The sequence below is a fragment of the Mizuhopecten yessoensis genome, unplaced genomic scaffold (genome assembly GCF_002113885.1).
Source record: "Mizuhopecten yessoensis strain PY_sf001 unplaced genomic scaffold, ASM211388v2 scaffold8991, whole genome shotgun sequence".
Classification (NCBI taxonomy): domain Eukaryota; kingdom Metazoa; phylum Mollusca; class Bivalvia; order Pectinida; family Pectinidae; genus Mizuhopecten; species Mizuhopecten yessoensis.
Genome location: NW_018407824.1, coordinates 356,941 through 376,937, shown reverse-complemented (window position 1 = coordinate 376,937; position 19,997 = coordinate 356,941). Strand labels below are relative to the sequence as shown.

Sequence of the window (19,997 nt, the reverse complement as noted above, 5' to 3'; positions counted from 1 at the left end):
AACGAAGCAAACGCTTTCCGCGTATACTTAGTTCAAACTTTCTTTTATATATGCAATATATATATATATATAACATATTTTGTAACAAAACGCAAAATAGGAAGTAGAAACAAGTGTCTTAGACACTTATGTAAATCTATCACCTTATCGTAATCTGCAAAATATATCCAGGATGTACATACAATAAAACAAATCAGTGACAATAGTTTAAACAAGGAGAAAGACAAGGAGATAATCAATGGTGAAGGGTTGTGGTTGTTATGGGTATTACTTGTTCTTACATACGTACAATTCGGCTTTTAAGCACATACATGTTTATGAAATATTAAATCATAAGGAAAACCTGTTTGTCTTTAATACATAATCTTGGACAGATAGGAAGATAACCTTATTGTCTTGTAATTCCCAAACAGTAGAATATCTGTGGTAATATTATAAGGCAAATAATATAAATACTGTCTTCTTATGTCGTCATATCGGGTACATTCTAAACGAAAATGAGCAGTGTTTTCAACTTGACCGCATAAACATAGCAGAGATTGAACAATATTCTTACTAAATAAATGACTGTTTAAGGAACTGCATTCCATTCGTAGACGAGCATTGTATATTAGACCCTTACGGTTTCCAAAAGGATAGTGGATTGGTACTCTTCTACTTAACTGTTTATCAATGTATGATTTTATAGCAGAAACAGACGGATTTGATCTAACATCATATGGTAGTTTATTCCATTGATCTATAGTAGAGGGTAAAAACGATTGTTTATAAAAAGCAGTTTTGCACAATATTGGAGTGACACATGTATGGTCTGAGTTCCTTGTATCATATCTATGTCCCTCCGAAACTGTGTGAGGAACAAGATTATACAAATATTGAGGCGTATATTGGTAAAACATTTTATGACATTGAAGGATTTTCGATTTTGTCTACGATCAAATAATCTCGTCCATCTTGCTTAATTGAACAATTTGTCAAGACTTGTTAGTTTTGTTGCACCAGTTACTATCCGAGCATTGCAGCTTCAATATTGAGGTTTTCAAGTTTTTTTTCCAGTTCTTTCGTAATATTTCCCCATACTATATCACCATATTCGAGAAGTGGTCTTATAAGAGAGAAATATATAGTTTGCAAAGTTTGTTTATCTAATTGGAATTTCAAAGATCGCATTATATTGATTTTAAAGGAGGCTTTGACAATGATATAATTTACTTGATCTAGCCAACGACCATCTCCAGAGTAGTACACACCAAGGTGCTCGTGAGAGGATACATTATATATTGGAAAGTTGTCCTATTGTGAACTATATGATTACATGCATTTGTACACAATCATGTAACAAACATTTAAAATTGTGTTTACAATAATTTACTCCTCAAAAGCTGATTTTTCCCCCAAGAGTGTAGCAAAATCAAAACAAGAAAAACACGATTTCTTTACATTTTCCATCTTGATTAGTTTCATAATTGTCAATCAGTGTAACATTCTAACAGAAAAATAATACATTCAAGTTCTGGACAAACTAGGTAAAAGCTGTTTTCTTTTATGTTTTATATCACTGTTTCTAAGTGTTTTGAAATATAATGCTAAAACTCGTGCTTAAAGATAAGAAATTATATTTCTTTTGATATATTCCTCACAAAATGTCTTTTCATTTTTCAATTAAATAAGTACAATGTAATTAAAAACTTATTTGCCTAATAAGCCCTTTTCGGCCGTTTTGATGCTTTGTATCAAATTTTCTTGTTTTCTGTTATTTCCGTGAACAGTTACTTGTATCACTTGCGAATAAGCTGCCATGTTATTTAACCTTTATACAATTACTCGTATCACTTGCGGGTAAGCTGTTATGTTATTTTTACTTCTATACAGTTACTCGTATCACTTGCGGGTAAGCTGTCATGTTATGTTTACCTATGAACACTTACTCATATCACTTGCGAGTAAGTTGTCATGTTACTTTTACCGACATAAATACGAGCTAAGTGACGGCTGATATCGGCCATCGTAGTTACTTTTTTAACTGTACCTTTCAGTGCGCCTGTAATCTACACAATGTATATAGCTCCGTGAAGTGTTATACATACTATTGAACCAACAGTATTGATTATCCCTATACGAGTCCGTAACACAGTCCGCGGATACTTATTTCAGTCGATGACTAACACAGTGTTTGCTGTATCAATAAGTATCCGCGGACTGCGTTTGTTACGGACTCGTATAGGGATAATCAATACTGTGTTGTATATATATAATATATATACCGTCTATATTACTTCTTTGACCCAAAGAAGTAATATATTATAAATATGAATATATATATATATGGGGCAAAAAAGTAATTCCAACAGTGTGGACAAGTTTAGGTTGTCAAATTTTCGGAGCGATCCGCTCACCCCATATACTATTTTAAGTAATTCGTATCCTACGGACGTACCTCCATTAGGATCCAGTGTTATATGGGATTTTACCGTCTATATTCCTTCTTTGACCCATATATATATATATATAGGTTGATTAATAGGCGAAATGGCTTGTAAATATTTGCGTGCTACATGAACTCTGATTTGTGAACGCGGAAATGACTTGCAAATACTAAAATGCAAAAAAATAAAAAAAATAAAAATTATAAAAGAAATTGGTATACATCTTTGGAAGGTGAATCTATATGCCTATATTGCAATATTGCAGATATCCGTCTTTCGAATCTGTATTTGGTTCCAGGTTTCATTTTCTGTATTCATTACTAGAAATAGCATAACACTGGTAATACAAGTAGAGACACGTATATGATCGATCGTCGTTGGCGATGTGTGTGACTAGCCTAACACGCTACGGTTTAAATAATGTAACGCTCTACTTATTTCTTTGTCCAGGATTACTCTAGCCTTAATGTCAAATGTATTCTTTATGATTTAATACTTGTGCGGTATACTTATCTCATTTTATTAATAAATACTCTATAATACGGATCATGCCACAAAGCTATGACATATACCTTTACTATTTCTTACTGGGGAATGGAAATATCCCTTACTGCTTATAGTGCTATCCAAAGGGCAAACTGACCTTTTAGGGATAGATAAGTGTCGTAGCGATGTAGGACAGTTTTCATTTTTACAACATCTGCTTAAACATTCAACTCCTATTGATGTTCAATGTCGAATTTACTTGAAATCAAGTCTAAAGGAGTAATAGTTCCAACACTAACGTCGAGTAGCCTTGTTGGGAACCCTGATATACTTTGCCCCTACGAAGGGTCATAGCCTTTTTTCACTTAAATATCTAATAAATCGATTTTGAGAGTTATAGTCGTAAGCATGCTTAAAATATCCTCCTAACATTCTCTCTCCAATTGGTGCATCTGTCCTTATTATAACATTTTGATCAAAATCCAGCAAACATTTCGGGAGGTAATTTCCTTTAAAACATACGCTTCCAACTGAAAATTCTCAATAATATTTCATACTCATAACTGTTTCCCCTCTCAAATACATACACGGAACAGACTATCATACATATTATCTTTTAGACTAAATAACTTATTTTGAAAATATCTAGCATGATATTAATATCGCTAAACAAACTTTTTAATTACATCCTATGTCTCAGGTTAAATTGTGGTCCCGGCCAGTAGAAGGAAGCTCGTATTTACAGCATTAACTTTGTATTCTTTGCCTTGTAAATTGGTGACCGTTGACATCCTTCTTTTTGAAAGCTTCCTGCTCACATAGTTAATCAGTAGTATTATGACGCTCATTGTGCTCTCTTCTTTTTCGAACAAATGAGATATTGTGTTTTGTTCGTCCGTCCACCCACCACAAATGATTTACGTCAAACCTGGCATGTGCCTATTACCAATAATTGTACTCAAATACTACTTCCTATGTAGGTCAAGTTTGAAGATGAACGCAATCAGTGCTCAATTCTAAATGGCTGACGCAATCCGGATTATAACTGCTGTAATATTTATGGATCACTCCAACTTCTGATGTGCTTGCAAAATGGCAATGTTCAATCAAGCTACAAAAATAACAGAATCCATGCATATTTAATTAAATTATAGGTTTCTTGATTTGGATTTCTCAACACGTAACCCACTCCCCGTTAGGATTTTAAACTTGCTTAGACAACTTACTCAAAGGATCAATTTTAAGTTGAGCGGAAAATATACATGTATTATTCATTGTCTGAAAAAGTCATGGGAGCATGTTTACCTTAACTATGGAGGGCTTTTGGTCAAATTTGAGTGTGATTGCATAATGGCAATTTGCTGTCCTTGTTTTAGGTAGATTACAGGGGACTTCCTTGATTTTGCTAGACTCACGCATGGCACTAACATAGCTCTTCATACTTTTGTTTGCTTTGATCGGGCACTCTTCAGATATAATCTTTAGATGCATATGAATAGTATGAATTCTATACCATTACCATTTGTGTAATTTGTGTAATTAAGTTTTTGTTTGTCATATGAAAAGAAATGAGCCGAATGAGCAATTTTTGAACATCTATTCAGTGGTTCTTTATCAATCACCGTTGAATTTATATGTACTATACCAGGTATTGCATAACTTGTTGAACCATCTTTCCGTTTCTTGCTCCTGTACAGTAATAGTATGACACATTGTTTATTTCATTTCTGCTTTGTTACCTGATGATGTACTACATTACTCGATTTGGGTGGTTGGGTGGCGCAGTGGATAATGCACTCGCTTTTCACCAAGGCGGCTTGGGTTCGACTCCCCGATTTGACGTGAAATGGTATGGTGTCACTTTTATTGGGTCACTTTCCCGACCACGTGGGTTTTCTCCGGGTTCCTCTCATATTTACACATCCCGCGCGCTAACAAGATAGTGCTTAACGTAAGTTGAAATAACTTGTTTCATAAGTCGAGTACATTAAATAAATTTATTGTTCCCGCCTCCGCTATATGGTAAGGATACGATGGCATATTTATGCCATCTAGTCGACATCATACGAGTTACGTATGTCAACATAAGTTATCAAAATATGTTGACGAGGCTTTATGTAGAGTAAACCAAATTAGTGTAACAGCGGTATAACCTAGGACTCGCTCAGTAGTTCAGCCGGGTATTGTGCATCTCGACGGGCACTTTAACTAGAAACCCGAGACGATTCCGCACTGTTACGATACCAGGAATTTAGTTTTTTTCCCTACAATTTATAGTAGCGATAGAATAAGGTTAAAATATTCAACATCCAATTTTAAAACTTTGAAAACATTTTTAATCAAGAAAACCTGACGTATTCTAGATTGTTTTACCAACGTTATAGCAGGAACCCATTGGGGTCGGAGTCTATGGTGGCTGGAACTAGTTTAAATATCTATTGCAGGAATTGAACTCCTTTAAATATCTATTGCATGAATTGAACTCCTTTAAATATCTATTGCATGCATTGAACTCCTTTGAATATCTATTGCAGGAATTTAACTCCTTTAAATATCTATTGCACGAATTAAAATATGTTATTTATTTCCGAACCATTCGAGTGAATGTGTAATTATAGCATACCTATCAGTGCGCTAGTAATCCACACACTCGGCAGTAACCATCTGATTAGAAAGTTCTTGGTAGTAGAAATACAAATGAACTACTGACCAACGCAGTATTGATTATCACGACACGAGTCCATACGTATGTGTACTATCATAACATTCACCTGTCGTTAAATCCCTGACCAGTAAATACCCCTGTCAATAGATGACTTGCTGGTCAACAATGTTTGTTGTTTACCCTAGATACTATACACAATATAATCCGCATGTGCGGTACAAACTAACCTAGGCAGTTTATAGTCACAACAGATTCGTCAATCCACAGGTGAGTATATATATATATATATATGCTGCCTTTATATACAGGGACCTGAGAATTTGTTACAACAATATTTGGACCTAAGGTAAGGTGTTTAGAGAAATTTTACACGTTTTAGAGGTTTAGATCAATTTTCGGTAAAATGCCACTCCAATGAACATAATATACGTTTATCATCATTGGTATACGTTTATCAGCATTGGTATACGATTATCATCATTGGTATACGATTATCATCATTGGGGGTGGTATTTTTATTCTAAACACCTTAGCTTAGGTCCAAATACTGCTGTTACAAATTCTCATGTCCCTGTGCCATTATGCTCTTGTGCATTTTATTTGATATTGAAAAGACTTTATTTAAGCATATGCTACTTTAATTTGTGAAAGTAAAGTGGCTCGTAAATGTTCAGATACAATGTATTCCAATGAAGCTTTCCTAAGGTACTCTTATAAAATCAATGATCGATGTATCTTAAACGTGTAAATGTAACAGTGTATACTATGTTTGTTTCAGTCCGCCCGATATATTATGTTTGTTATTAAATGTTCACATGGTTTAAAAAACAAAATATTTATGGTATTATATAAAATAACACGATATATTTACTGCGTTTCAGATAATTTTGTTGCTTACTCACATCGACATGGCCGAGTTGAAAGCACTCTTGGGAGATACTTTAATGAAAGGCACGGAAAAAGTATCCATAGAGAAAGCGCTGGAAGGAAAAACTGGCATATGTAAGTAATATATACAACTTGTACATTTATTGCTCTGGCAGTATGGAAAGCTATACCATACCATCTTTAGGGGTTGCTGTTGTTGTTGCTTTTGTTGAACCAAACGAAGAGGGATGAATATCAACTACCTGGCTATTTTGAAAGCGTGCATGGTTGAAACCTACTCAGTAATTTGGGAGGATACCCCAACATTGTTAGCCACTTTATCTCTATTATAAATGGGTTAGGATGTTACCATTATTTGGTTGAAACCTGTCTAGCAGTTTTGTTTTGGAAGATATTTCGTTTAAACAAATCAGCCAATATGACTCTGTTTGACCCCGTTCCTAAGCTACAAGAAGGGACAGCGCCTTTATCTGCATAACATTTAATCACCATCAACTGAAGGGATGCTAACGGCTGTATTTAGTTGAAACTTTAAGAGTTATCGGGGTAATAAGGCGTGTTAATCAGATAAGCTAGTTTGACAACTTGTGAACCTGCTCCTGATTCCCAACAAGAGTCAGTCCCTATATTTGTAAAATCTTTGACCCCTTGTGGGTAAGAACAAGTATGCTGTCACTACGATTTGGTTGAGATCTGTCAAGTAGTTTGGGGGAATATCATTTATAACATAATCGTAAAATTACTGTTTTCCCTGCCACTCAGACCACCAGTCCTTTATTTTAAGCAAGTTAAGCTATTTGACACTTTTACCTTTCCCCTTAGACCATTTGTATAACTGATTACTATCATAAGCTGAGCATTGTATCACCATAAGTTTGTTGTAACCTGTCTGGTAGTTTGGGAGATGTAGTTTTAAGCCATTCAGCCATTTTACACCTTTTACCCTGCCCCAAAGTTAATTACTTGTATAGATATTGAGCTCAAGGGGATATGCATGCTGCCGCTACAACTTAGATGAAAACATATTCAGTAGTTTGGGTGATGCCATTTAAAGAAAATCCGCGAACTGGGCCTATTTAAACCCGTCAATCAGCCCCTTTTAACATGAAGTCTGGTCCCTATGACTAATCATGCAACAAACACGATTTGGTTGAAAATTTACAATTAGCTTGGAAGAAGATGTAGTTTAGATCAAACCAATTCGACCCATAAAATGTCCAGTCAGTGTATTTACATAATTTCTGATGCCACTAGGCTAAACATGTTCCCACTGCAATTTGGTAAAAAGTTGTCCAGCAGTTTTAGAGGAAATTATATTTAAAGCTTATAATCAATTATGGCTCATTTTGACACTCCTTCTCAGCCTCAGGAGGGTCAGTATCTACATCATTCCACTAATTTTGTGGGAGAATACTTATGTCACGTGGATACAACAAGAGGCACAGAGAGCCTGTATTGTTAATAACGCAACAACAGTTAATTATTCTTATTGAATATAAAACTGCAACTATTTCCAAACATTTGTTCCGTCTCTCTACAACACCCGTCCCTGATAGGGTCATTCTTTCTGCACCAATGTATTGGGATGGGTTTTTCAACATTTACTTCAATTTTCCCTTTTGGTCCCCGCCACTCTGCCGCTCAAAAGCAACCCTCCATTGATACGAAATTGAGTCCCCTTTGTCCAAGGATGCTCTAAACAAAATTTGGTTAAAATCCCTCCGATCAAACCCCATGGCGACCACACTCTCCATCTATTCAGAATGGAGTCCTCCTTGCTTAATGATGTTTTGGACCAAATTTGGATAAAATCCCTCCAATCAAACTAAAGGAGGAGGATTTTAAAGGTTATCCTAGACTTTCCCTATTTGGCATACACTTTTTTAATACAAAATTGAGTCCCTTTTGCCCAAAAGAGTTCCAGGCCAAAATTACTCAAAACCCACTGAGTCGTTCAGGACTAGTAGTTTTTTAAGGGAAAGGTTGACGTACGGACGACGGACGCCGCTATTTCCTATGTGACATTGAAGGACATGTAGAATAGATCAAGGCTATTTGTCGTAAAGTTTGTCAGGATGCACTCTAGGAAGTCAACAGCCAATTACCATGAAAAGTCTCAATAGTTCCCAAAAGAAATCCATTGCCGGACGACAGATCACCTCATAAGTTTCAAGGCATTCCGACTAAGTTGTGCTAAAATAACAATTGTGTCACTTAAATCTTTTGAAAGAATGATGATAGTGTGATCAGTACAAAATACATTTTCTGTTAAAAAGGTCTGTATTTCTCCGCTCATTGGTGCCCACCGTGCCGAGGCTTTACCCCTAAGTTGAGTGAAGTGTACAAAAAGAAAACGGAAGAAGAATTCGAAATCGTGTTTGTCAGTTCAGATAGGAGTGAAGGAGATTTCACAGCGTACTATTCAGAAATGCCCTGGTATGCTCTGACATGGGAAAACCTGGGAAAGCTCAAGGTAGGTTTTACACGATGCCTATCTGACATATAAATTAATATTATGTTTAAATGACATTATGACTTTATGCCCGATTAAGCCAATTGAAGAACATTCTGAAATATCAAATAAGACAAGGAATTCCTGAGGACTTTTGGCCCATTCCTTTGAAAGATCTTGGTTTATGGTATAGATATTTTCTCTTCGTGTCATTGTTCTCTTCTAGAACAAACCCATGTAAGGGTACATTTAAGAAAAGGATTATGCAAATCAGGTAAAGTTGAGGGGCTTTTTCTATGATAACATTTAGTAATTTATTACTAAAACTATTTTCATCATCAGAATTTATAAATTTTTGAGCACAAATTGGCAATGACAAATCTGAGATGCAGTATCAAAGATGATTAACTGGTGATAATTCCGTTCTTCGGAACCATCTTGAACATGCACAACTAAGAGCAAAGGGGATTAAGCAGTCCATTTTTCTATTAAGATCGTTTTAATACTTTCCGAACAATTATAGTAACAAGCAAATGTTCATAATTATCTAGTGGTGGGAATTGCAACCAATTTTCATATTGAATTTAATTTGAATTCATAGGGAATATTGCAGCATAGCTAAATATATTTTATTAGTTGCAAAAAAGGAATCTTTAGCTGAAAATTCGATTGCAATATATATATATATAAGAAATATATTACAATACATGTACATTGTCATTGCAGTAATGTTTTCCGAACCTCACAATATCTAATGCAAAATTAAAGATATTTTGAATGTCATTTAATTTTCTTTCCGATTCTCATTCAGGGGATCCTGTATGTATATATAATTTTTGTCAGGATTTCTTAAAAAGGCTACATAAGATATGTCAACGATCACGGTCTATTAATATTTTTGTTGGAATCCCCGTAGCTGGTTGATAATATATAAAGCTGTTTTATCATTTCAAACTCAAAATAAATCTACATTTAAACTGTTAGAAATACAACCAAAAATAAACCAAAGGGTTAGATTTGTCTAATAAATGTGGCTACTTTGATTGTCCCAGACTACCTCAGTAACAGGAATAACTAAAGCCATCCAACATGTTGGAGGTAGGAAAATATACTTTTTATAGCGTCGATGTTCACGCCAACTAAAATTGTAATATTTTCAAATCCCTTACCTATCATCGCTTTATTGTGTATCATTAGGTGATTATATCGCATTATGCATTTTGATATTTTATGCAATCGGCTAAAGAGCTACTGTCAATTTAAAACCAGCTAAACATACATACACACATACATATGATACACATGGACCCGAGAAATTATTACTATATCATTGGGGTGGCATTTTTACCGAAACCCCTAAAACATGTCAAACTAGATGAACACCTTAGTTTAGGTCTAAATATAGCTGTAACACATTTTAAGGACATAGTATGTCTACACGTTCATATGCACGTATATATCCAAAATAAGGAGATTAAACAGTGTCCGTCGCTTTAATTCATATTATCTATGCTCAGCCACTCGGCATGAATGGGAAATGATAAGCCGTAGCTGTATAAATCAGTTTCTGGTAAGCCCTGTCTGAATATGTGATAAACATACATACAACCTATACTGCTAACCTTCCAAGAAGTTTATTACCACATGTTCGTAGTTCACCTGCAGAAATTATGACCGTACATATATGACGGATATTTAAATTTTACCATATAGCTATAGACTGGTTACCGCTACTTTTGGTCTATTTCCTGGTGATCTATTTTGTGAATTTTCTTGATATGGATTGAACAATCATGTCACTCCAATATGCTTCGTCGTTGCATATGACATAGCTTTAACAAATCATGAAAGCGAACACTTAAACCAATATAACAATTTCTAATAATGAATGTACGTCTCTATCCATTAAAGTACACATTGTTTTGTTCATGTTTTAAATGTTCCCTGAATACTACTATTATTATTTTCAGGACGCATTATCCACAAAGTACGCTGTAACAGGTATTCCTAAACTAGTGGCTATCGCACTGGATGGCACTGTCATTGACATGGAAGGCAGAGGACATGTAGCGGGTAAAAACAATCTGAAATTTACCAACAAGTAAAAATCAAGTCTCGGAAGTTCAAAGCAGTTTGACTGGGATTCATATACCGGGACAATGCGACAGCTCAATTAATAAAAACATCTTCACCAACAGATGTGTACGTTTAAGATTGTTGGGGGACATTTGGTCGTAAAAATAATGCCCAATGCGTGTACGAACATTATCATTTACACATTACGTATCAGTAAAATGTGCAATAATGCAATTAGTGCAATGTTTCTCAGCAATAATCCCCAAGTCCGTCTTGTTCCTGTCAAAAACAATCTCTATTCTCTGTCGATACCAGATATCGGCAACACGTGTTTCAAGATATCCCCACTGTTTACTTTCATATTAACCGATGAACTATTAATGACACTATAGATATGTTTACTTCATCTATTAAAACTAATGTTTTCTGAATAACGTTTGTTGTGTTTTATCCCTGCTCAGGGTAAAGATGTATGATAAACATAGGCCCTTATACAGCTAGACTTCGGGAGTGTTTAAAACAAAAATATGTCCGAAATTGGTTAGTTTATGAGTGAATAATAAGAAAAAAGGGCCAAATGGCCTGTGTAGTTCACCTGTTTGTGTACAGCGACTGGACATTGAAGATAATAGTGGAGACTTTATTCAAAACTATTCAATGAACACGTTTGCCATTACTCACCTTCATAGTCAACTCTCTAGGCGTTCAAACTAACTAGGTCATATCTGTATTTAAAGACTTCTTAGTTTGTTAGAGTAACTGGTTTTAGCCTTAATTTAGCTATTGCCCCTGAAGTAAGTAAACTGACCAATACTGTTCACTAATTTGACGAAAATTGACGATATGCCCCCATTACGCCATGTATAGTGTATACTAATGAAAGGTTACCGACGTTCTTTGTGTATATAAATCAAAGTTGTGGTAGCTCTGCCACGAATGAGAATCAAGTTGACGTCTAAAACGATTTATCAAATATTTAGTACTTTCTGCCTTGATCGTACCAATCGATAAAAACAGCAACGATACTACGTATTTACATTGGGTTGTACTCGGATTTCTTTGAGACATGCTTTATTGTTGATGTTGGACATGCAGTCCACATGCCGAATGAATTTATTATGTTAAGATTTATACGTCTAAAATTTCCTAGAAAAATTGGCTATAAGTAAACAAAACAAAACAAAAATCTACAAACACTAAAATATCAAAGACTATTAAAATTCATCATAGCAGGTCTCTAACTTCCCTAGTTGAGAAATTAAAAAAGTACAGCGTTTGGATGGAAATATTGCTTTCAGGTATCTTTCTTATGAAAAATACTATTTCACATTTTTAGAGTAATTCATTTGCATGGATTTTGGTGTGTTTTTTCCTGACATATCAGTAATTGAATATCTTGTTTGATATACATGCTTATTTCCATTTCACATCACGACAAAAATAGCAAAACTCAGGTGAATGATTAGACCCTAGGGGCTATTTGTCATGCGTTAAAAGCCATGTGTGACTTAAAAGGACTAAAGTGACTTGTACTAGTGTGAATTATGAAAGATGATTGCCCAACTCAAACTCCAGGAACATCACTTAAATGATTAAAAACTTTAAAACAACAAAAACAAATTAATAAATACATGGTATATTACTGATGGTATTATTGTCATAATTAAGAAGACAGTACAAAAATATGTGCAATATTATAGGAATTTGACATTTAGTGTGTAAACCAACAGAGAAAGAAAAGATGTTACTTCTCTGTATATAAAACTCTAAATATACCTTATAGATAACAGGGTTTATGTTTTTTTTTGCTTTAAGTTTTTTATATCTCTTGGTTTATAGACTTAATATCATATTCCTGTGCCATATTTATGAAATAATTCCCTACACTTAAAATGGAAACTTCAAATACAGACCATGTACTAGAGTAAACAGCACCCTAATAGAAAAAGCATACATGTACAATGCATTGGTCAGACCCTCTTTAGAATAATCTTGTTCGGTTTGGGATCTCCAACATAAACATGTTGAAAAGGTTGAGAGAGAGAAAGGCACAGACCCATATCATAGGAATACAGTGCATCGGCCATGATTACTGTATACCTGGAAATATTCGCTGCAGTTTAATATTAATTTTTCGCGGGTTTTTATGGGTGATAGGTGAATTTTTCAGTTTTCTGAGTAAGGTGAGTAGCTAGAGACTTCTACCGAACACAATATCTAATGTTATCTTCCAAGAGGAGGCTCATTCAGCTTGTATCACTCACCTATATATATTGGCAAATACATCTCACATCTGTGACCTTGAAAATTGGTCAGTCGAATTAATTTAAACAAACCTTATAACAAACAAGCTCACACTAAACAGACTAAATATATTTTCTTTTTGCCGGAAAGAGTATAACTTTTACATGTACTATCTATTCAACCTTCAAAGTGAATCAAGGATACCAGTATTCTGAAAAAACCTGTTTAAAAGATTTTAATTTATTTGACCCTTGTAAACTTATACGAGGGTCAACCATTTTGAAAAAAAAACGAATTTTCTCCTGATCAGTTTTATTCTCTTCACGATAAAGTAGTTCAAAGAAACACTACAATTTTACAAGATTGTAACAAACCTGTCTTTCAATTCCTGTCATGAATACATTGCGTCATGTTTCAATAGTACTATACTGATCACACTCCATCTTTTGCTTGTCATTATCCGAGCCATTCACGGGTATTATATCAAATATTATGTGTATTACTGTCACATGTCTCCAGTTACGTTGGGGAAGCCTGATGTTCTGTTAGCCAAAAGTGTCCTCTTGACATATGTGTTACAAAACTGGCGCAGAAATATCACAAATATGGTTTGCCATGCAAGCTGGACTTCTTCACCTCAATCTGACTGATTGGGTTATTCAAATATTCTAACTGAAGGAGATAAGGTTTTGCCACCCACAAATATGATTCAGCCCTACATATAGACCGACTGCATTCAAATCTAGCTAATCGGGTTAGTCCAATATTCTATCTAAGGGAGATAAGGTTTTTAATTGATAAATGACAAGAGAAAGTATATATTTGTGTCAAAGTTTTATGTTGGAGGTCAATTTTCTGTGCATTCTGGACATCTTTTTTTGCGGGAATAAAATGATGCAAAAAATACATAAGTAGAAGGTATTTCTCAATATTTCTATTTTTCAGCCCAAAAGAGTATCTGCGTTGTAGCAATTGCATATGTAATACCTGTATGTGATAGTTAATACAAGTTTAATATCTGTCCATAATACTGAATACATGTGTTTAATCTGTCTGTGGTATTCTATATATGTTTAATACATGTATATACAATTGTGAACATGACGATTTGGATACACTTATCAGTTATGTTATCAGGATTTGCCCCCTGTTTATTATAAAAGATAATTGAAATGTCTTTACATAGGAATGTATACAGATTACAAGAGGCCCAAGGGCCTTAGCGGTCACCTGAGTTATATTATAGGTACTGGTAGCTTTATTTTATTGTTCAGATGTGATGTGGAAATCAGCATGTAAACTAAGTGAAATACAATACCTGTCATATCATCAAAGGATAAGAATTTGAAAATATTGGTAAATGTTCCCTTTGGGGCCCCGCCCTAGCCCCTGGGGATGGGGCAGGAATCCCAATTTTACAAAGTAATACTCTCATTCACCAAAGATGATTCTTACTAAGTTTGAGCAATTTTCGGCTGAAAAAGGATAAAATATATACCCAAAAGTGTTATTTCCCTATATAAACTATAGTAAACTTTACCCCCTCCCCAAGGGAGAACGGATAGCTCGGGGGTCCTGAAATTTACGATTTAAATAAAGTCCCTGATGATTTTCTTTCCATGCAGAGAAAATGAATGTAGTACTTCTGAGTCTGGAGGAAAAAAAAATGGAAATATTGGTTAATTTCCCCTTTGGACCCCCGCCTTGGCCCCTAGGGTTGGGGTAGAAATTTCAATTTTACAATTTTTAACCATCTTCCTCCAAGGATAATTCTCACCAAGTAAAAATAATTTCCTACAAAAAGTTGTCAAAATATACCCAAAAGTGTTATTTCCCTATATCAACTATAGTAAACTTTACACCCTCCCCAAGGGAGAACGAATAGCTGGGGGGTCCTGAAATTTCCAATTTAAGTAAAGCCCCAGATGATCTTTCTTTCCATGCAGAGAAAATGACTGTCGTACCTCTGAGTCTGGAGAAGAAGAATTTTGAAATATTGGTTAATTTCCCCTTTGGGGCCCCGCCCTGGCCACAGAGGTTGGGGTAGGAATCCCAATTTTACAATTTTGTAGCCGCATCTACCAAGGATGATTCTGACCAAGTTTGAAACAAATCCATATACTGGTTCTTGAGAAGAAGTTGAAAATGTAAAAAGTTTACACACGACGCACGACAGACGACGGACGACGGACGACGACGGACGGAAAGCGATTAGAATAGGTCACTTGAGCAAAGCTCAGGTGACCTAATAAATAGTAGTATACAGGGCACATAAAGAGTTGTATACAGAAAATATATAGAGTGGGAAACAGAGTAAAGAGAGCGGTACACAGTATATAAAGAGAGTGGTATACATGGTATATAAGGATTAGTATGCACATTATCTATGTAGTGGTGTACAGAGTATACTGAGAGTGGTATACAGGGTATAAGGAGTGGTATACAGGGTATATAGAGAGAGTGATATACAGAGGTTTGCGAAGAGTAGTATACAGAGTATGTTGAGAGTAGTTTACAGAGTAAATAGTGAGTTATATACAGAGTATATGAGGAGTGGTATACAGATTATATAGTGAGTGGTATACAGAATATATCAGGAGTGGTAAATATAGTATACAAGTGTTATAATGAATATATTGAGTGGTATACATCAACTAAAAGAGTGGTAAATAGAATATATGAGAAGTTGTATACAGAGTATATGAGGAGTGATATACAGTGTATGTCGAGTGATATAGAGGCTATTCAAGGAGTGGTATACATAGTATACATAGTATACAGAGTATATAAAGAGTGGTAAGCAGAGTACACAGGCATCACATAATACAGAGTATACAGTGATATACAGAGTACACAGACACATCATATAATACAGAGTATATAGAAAGTCATATACATAGTATTCAGAGAGTAGTAAACATAGTGATATAGAGAGTTGTGTACAGAGTTTATAACGAATTAATTATATCTGTACTTCATATATTCTGTATAGTACCTTTATATACTGTGTATACATAATCCTATCTTTACATTTTCTGTACACTACATTATGTATTTCTTTAATAAGCTATGTATATGAAGTATCTCTCATGACTATTTTCAGTTATATACCATCTAATTGATGAAACGTGTTGATTATATACTGCGTATAAACTTACACTATTTGATTTACATCATAAAGAGTCATCACTTATTGGGTATGAGTATCTTCTTTATACAACAAAAGATGTTTGTTTCCTGTTACATGTTTGAAAAAAATACGGATATGTATAGATAGGTAATTAATAAATTCAATTTTTCATTTATTTCTATTTAGCCTATACATAGAAAGGAGAGTGATCTTGACTTGAACAGTTCTTCCTTTGAAAATTGGCAAAAAAGTTTTAGGTAGGCACAAAACAATATATTTTTGGCCTTTTGTATCATGAAAGGATGTGGCCCCCTTAGGGTTGAGGGGCTGGGCCAATAAGGGGAAATTGGCAAATTTTAACTTGTAAAAGACTACTTTCTAGAAGGACCTGTAACCATATAAATTGTTACAATATATGGTAAAAATGGCTTGTAGCATATATCTCAGGTCTGAAAAACTGGGACAAAGCAGTCATAGACGAATTTTGGGTGTAAAGCTTTATGTACTTGAAATGATAAAGATTCCACACCATACCCTGAGCACATACATGCGTACAGGATTGGCTCAAGGGTCCTTTCCTGCCCCTGAGGGCTTATTCCCCAGGTCTTAACAAGAACTCAGTTCAGATACCTTTCACATGTTGCTGGGCATGCAGAGAAAATAACACTCATGCTATCAAGTCCTTAATGGAGCACAACCAATCCCTGAGGACTTTCTCCCTGGGTAATATCATGGAAATTGTTGAGATTCCCAATCTCATATTTCTTGTATAATAAGAGGTAATCTAAACAACCAATAAGACAACTCTTATATAGATGAAGTATAATAATAACTTCCCTACAGCGAATAAGGACCTAAAATGCCCTGATGTATGGGAAGTGTATACCTGATGTAAAGAAGGTGTAAACCTGATGTATGGGTGGTTTATACCTGGTGTATAGGAGGTTTATGTACCTGATATATGGGAGGTGTATATACCTGATGTATAGGAGGTGTATATACCTGATGTATGAGAGGTGTATATACCTGATGTATGAGAGGTGTATATACCTGATGTATATGAGGTGTATAAACCTGATGTATAGGAGGTGTCTATACCTGATGTATAGGAGGTGTATATACCTGATGTATGAGAGGTGTATATACCTGATGTATAGGTGTATACCTGATGTATAGGAGGTGTATATACCTGATATATGGGAGGTGTATATACCTGATGTATAGGACGTGTATATACCTGATGTATAGGAGGTGTATATACCTGCTGTATGAGAGGTGTATATACCTGATGTATAGGAGGTGTCTATACCTGATGTATAGGAGGTGTATATTCCTGATGTATGAGAGGTGTATATACCTGATGTATATGAGGTGTATAAACCTGATGTATAGGAGGTGTCTCTGCCTGATGTATAGGAGGTGTATATACCTGATGTATAAGAGGTGTCTATACCTGATATATGGGAGGTGTATATACCTGATGCATAGGACGTGTATATACCTGGTGTATAAGAGGTTTATGTACCTGATATATGGGAGGTGTATATACCTGATGTATAGGACGTGTATAAACCTGATGTATAGGAGGTGTATATACCTGATGTATGAGAGGTGTATACCTGATATATAGGAGGTGTATATACCTGATGTATAGGACGTGTATATACCTGGTGTATAAGAGGTTTATGTACCTGATATATGGGAGGTGTATATACTTGATGTATAGGAGGTGTGTATACCTGATGTATGAGAGGTGTATATACCTGATGTATAGGAGGTGTATATACCTGATGTATAGGAGGTGTCTATACCTGATATATGGGAGGTGTATATACCTGATGTATAGGTATACCTGATGTATGGGAGGTGTATATACCTGATGTCTAGGTATACCTGATGTATGGGAGGTGTATATACCTGATGTATGGGAGGTGTATATACCTGATGTATAGGAGGTGTATATACCTGATGTATGAGAGGTGTATACCTGATACATTGGAGGTGTATATACATGATGTATGGGAGATGTATACCTGAGATATATCCGTATAGGAGGTATATACGTATGGGAGATATATATACCTGATAATCTGGAAGTGAATATAAATGATGTATGGGAGGAGTATACCTGATGTAAAGAAGGTGTACACCCGATATATGGGTGGTGTATACCTGATGTATAGGAGGTGTATATACCTGATGTATGGGAGTTTAATTCACTAAAAAATGAGTCTGTTATCTTCTCGAGGAAAAGGGAACAAAATCATCCAGATATCTTATTTGGTAATGAAACTGTAATTAATAAACAAACTCATAAGCATCTTGGTTTAACTTTTAGTTGTGATGGAAAATGAACATATCGTATTGACAATATTTATAAGCTAGCTTATAAAAGAATGAAAATATTGAGAATGTTAAAACACAAATTGGATAGAAAAAGTCTTACAACAATATATACCTCTTTTATTAGACCAATACTTGAATATGGGAATGTAGTATGGGATAACTGTATTAATAAAAATAAAAATATTCTTAAGTCAATCCAGGTAGAGGCATTAAGTATGGCAAGCCAAGTTGTCATTTATTCATGGAGCAATGTTGATCCAGTACTTAACCAAATTATATAAGATATCTCATATATTATATAAGATATCTTATAAAAGATATAAGATATCTCATAAACCTTTCTTTATAAGATATCTTAGATCTTTTATAAGATATCTTATATACTTTATAAGATATCTTGTAAAAGATATAAGATATCTTATAAAAGATATAAGATATCTCATAAACTAAAAATAAGATATCTTATATGTTTATAAGATATCTTATATGTTTATAAGATATCTTATATGTTTATAAGATATCTTATATGTTTATAAGATATCTTATATAATATATAAGATATCTAATATCTGTTATAAGCTATCTCAATTAATTTTCTTTATGAGATATCTTATATATTATATGAGATATCTCATAAAAGATATGATATCTTATATAATATATAAGATATATTATAAAGAAAAGTTTATGAGATATCTTATAAAGAACGAGACTCTCGCGAGACCGACAAAGAAGAAATGTTTGAAAATGACTGCTCCCGTTCACGAGTCCGATAAACGGGAGCTGTGTAAAACTAGCTTTGCGCCTGTACAGTTTCGTATTTTTCAACAGGAAGTATAACTAACACCAATATAAAATTTTAGTTGATATATTTAAATATTAATTATTATATTTACGCGTAAATTTTAAAAGATAAGTGTGAGGAAGCACACATTAATATATTCTAAAATGGCTGGAATAATCCAGAGTTATAAACTTTTGCGAAAGAAACTCGAGTGTTCCAAAGAGCCATTGAGAATATTCAAATGACAATTTAGTTTCGTTGGCCTAAAAGATAAAGGTTCAGATATAGTTCTTATTAGTGAGAATCACTGTCATTTATTAATCTGTTGTACGTCATTTCCAACCAGAATTAGACAAATGAAAGTAGTTTGCTGAGGATTTATTTAGTGACGGTGTTATGATGCCAAACTCGGTAAGAGCGCAGAAATATTGTCATAATCAGTCGCCACATACTCAAATATAAAGTGAGATTTTAAAACTCATCTTGATTTATGTTATTTT

General features: G+C 34.5%; 1 protein-coding gene across 1 annotated transcript; it reads left to right on the top strand.

Annotated features, from left to right (window-relative positions):
- Positions 1–5,902: 5,902 nt before the first annotated feature.
- LOC110456982 (probable nucleoredoxin 3) lies at positions 5,903–11,424 on the top strand. The gene is made up of 4 exons (XM_021508063.1): positions 5,903–5,923; positions 6,459–6,579; positions 8,742–8,938; positions 10,888–11,424. The coding sequence occupies exons 2-4, from the start codon at positions 6,486–6,488 to the stop codon at positions 11,020–11,022; spliced, it is 426 nt and encodes a 141-aa protein (XP_021363738.1). The 5' UTR covers positions 5,903–5,923; positions 6,459–6,485; the 3' UTR covers positions 11,023–11,424.
- Positions 11,425–19,997: the final 8,573 nt, after the last annotated feature.

Bases quoted from the DNA above. Each gene is read 5' to 3' on its own strand.
- LOC110456982 (XM_021508063.1), top strand. From the start codon at position 6,486: ATGGCCGAGTTGAAAGCACTCTTGGGAGATACTTTAATGAAAGGCACG. The intron at 6,580-8,741 runs GTAAGTAATATA...TCTGTTAAAAAG, and splicing joins GGAAGGAAAAACTGGCATAT to GTCTGTATTTCTCCGCTCAT. The intron at 8,939-10,887 runs GTAGGTTTTACA...TATTATTTTCAG, and splicing joins AAAACCTGGGAAAGCTCAAG to GACGCATTATCCACAAAGTA.